General features: G+C 32.0%; 1 protein-coding gene across 1 annotated transcript; it reads left to right on the top strand.

Moving 5' to 3' along the window:
* The first annotated feature begins 56 nt into the window (after window positions 1-56).
* On the top strand, window positions 57-435 carry LOAG_19320 (zinc finger protein). The gene has a single exon (XM_020451965.1). It carries the CDS (start codon window positions 66-68, stop codon window positions 258-260), a length of 195 nt encoding a protein of 64 aa, XP_020304227.1. The 5' UTR covers window positions 57-65; the 3' UTR covers window positions 261-435.
* The last annotated feature ends 158 nt before the right edge of the window (window positions 436-593 follow it).

Below are 593 nucleotides of genomic sequence, written 5' to 3'. Positions count from 1 at the left end.
AAAGAGTTATAGTTGTCCCACATGCAGGAAAAACTTCTCTCAACCAGACTATATGAAAAAAACATATGGGAATTCATACCGACAAGATGTCGTACAGTTGTGAGGTATGCGGGCAGGTTTTCAAACGAAAACCATATTTGAAAAGCCACATGAAAACTCACAACAAAAATAGGCCACTCTTCAACTGTACTGTCTGCGGCAAATGCTACCTGAATTACGACCGGTTGAATTTACATAAGAAGAATCATGAAAGAAGCTGAATTACGTGCTATTATTTCTGATGTATGCTAATTATTTATATTTTCCATTAGTTATATTCTTTTCCCTTTGTCTTATTTTATGTTATTACTGTCACCTTGCGTTACTCTTATTATTGTTAGCGCTTGTTCATTAGTTATTGTTTTTTGTCCTATATACAAATAGTTTTGTTCTTTCTCCAGTCCTTAATTTTTGTCAGAAAATGAATTCAATCCTACGTTATTCATTAAGATGTTCAATAAAAACACAGCTCAAATCATTCGTTTTTTTTAGTCAACAAAATTACGTATATTTTATTACTCGCATCATTTATCAGTTAACAACGATTAGCATTA

The sequence above is a fragment of the Loa loa genome, assembly GCF_000183805.2.
Source record: "Loa loa unplaced genomic scaffold supercont3.5277, whole genome shotgun sequence".
Taxonomy (NCBI): Eukaryota; Metazoa; Nematoda; class Chromadorea; order Rhabditida; family Onchocercidae; genus Loa; species Loa loa.
This window is presented reverse-complemented; position numbering and strand designations above follow the sequence as displayed.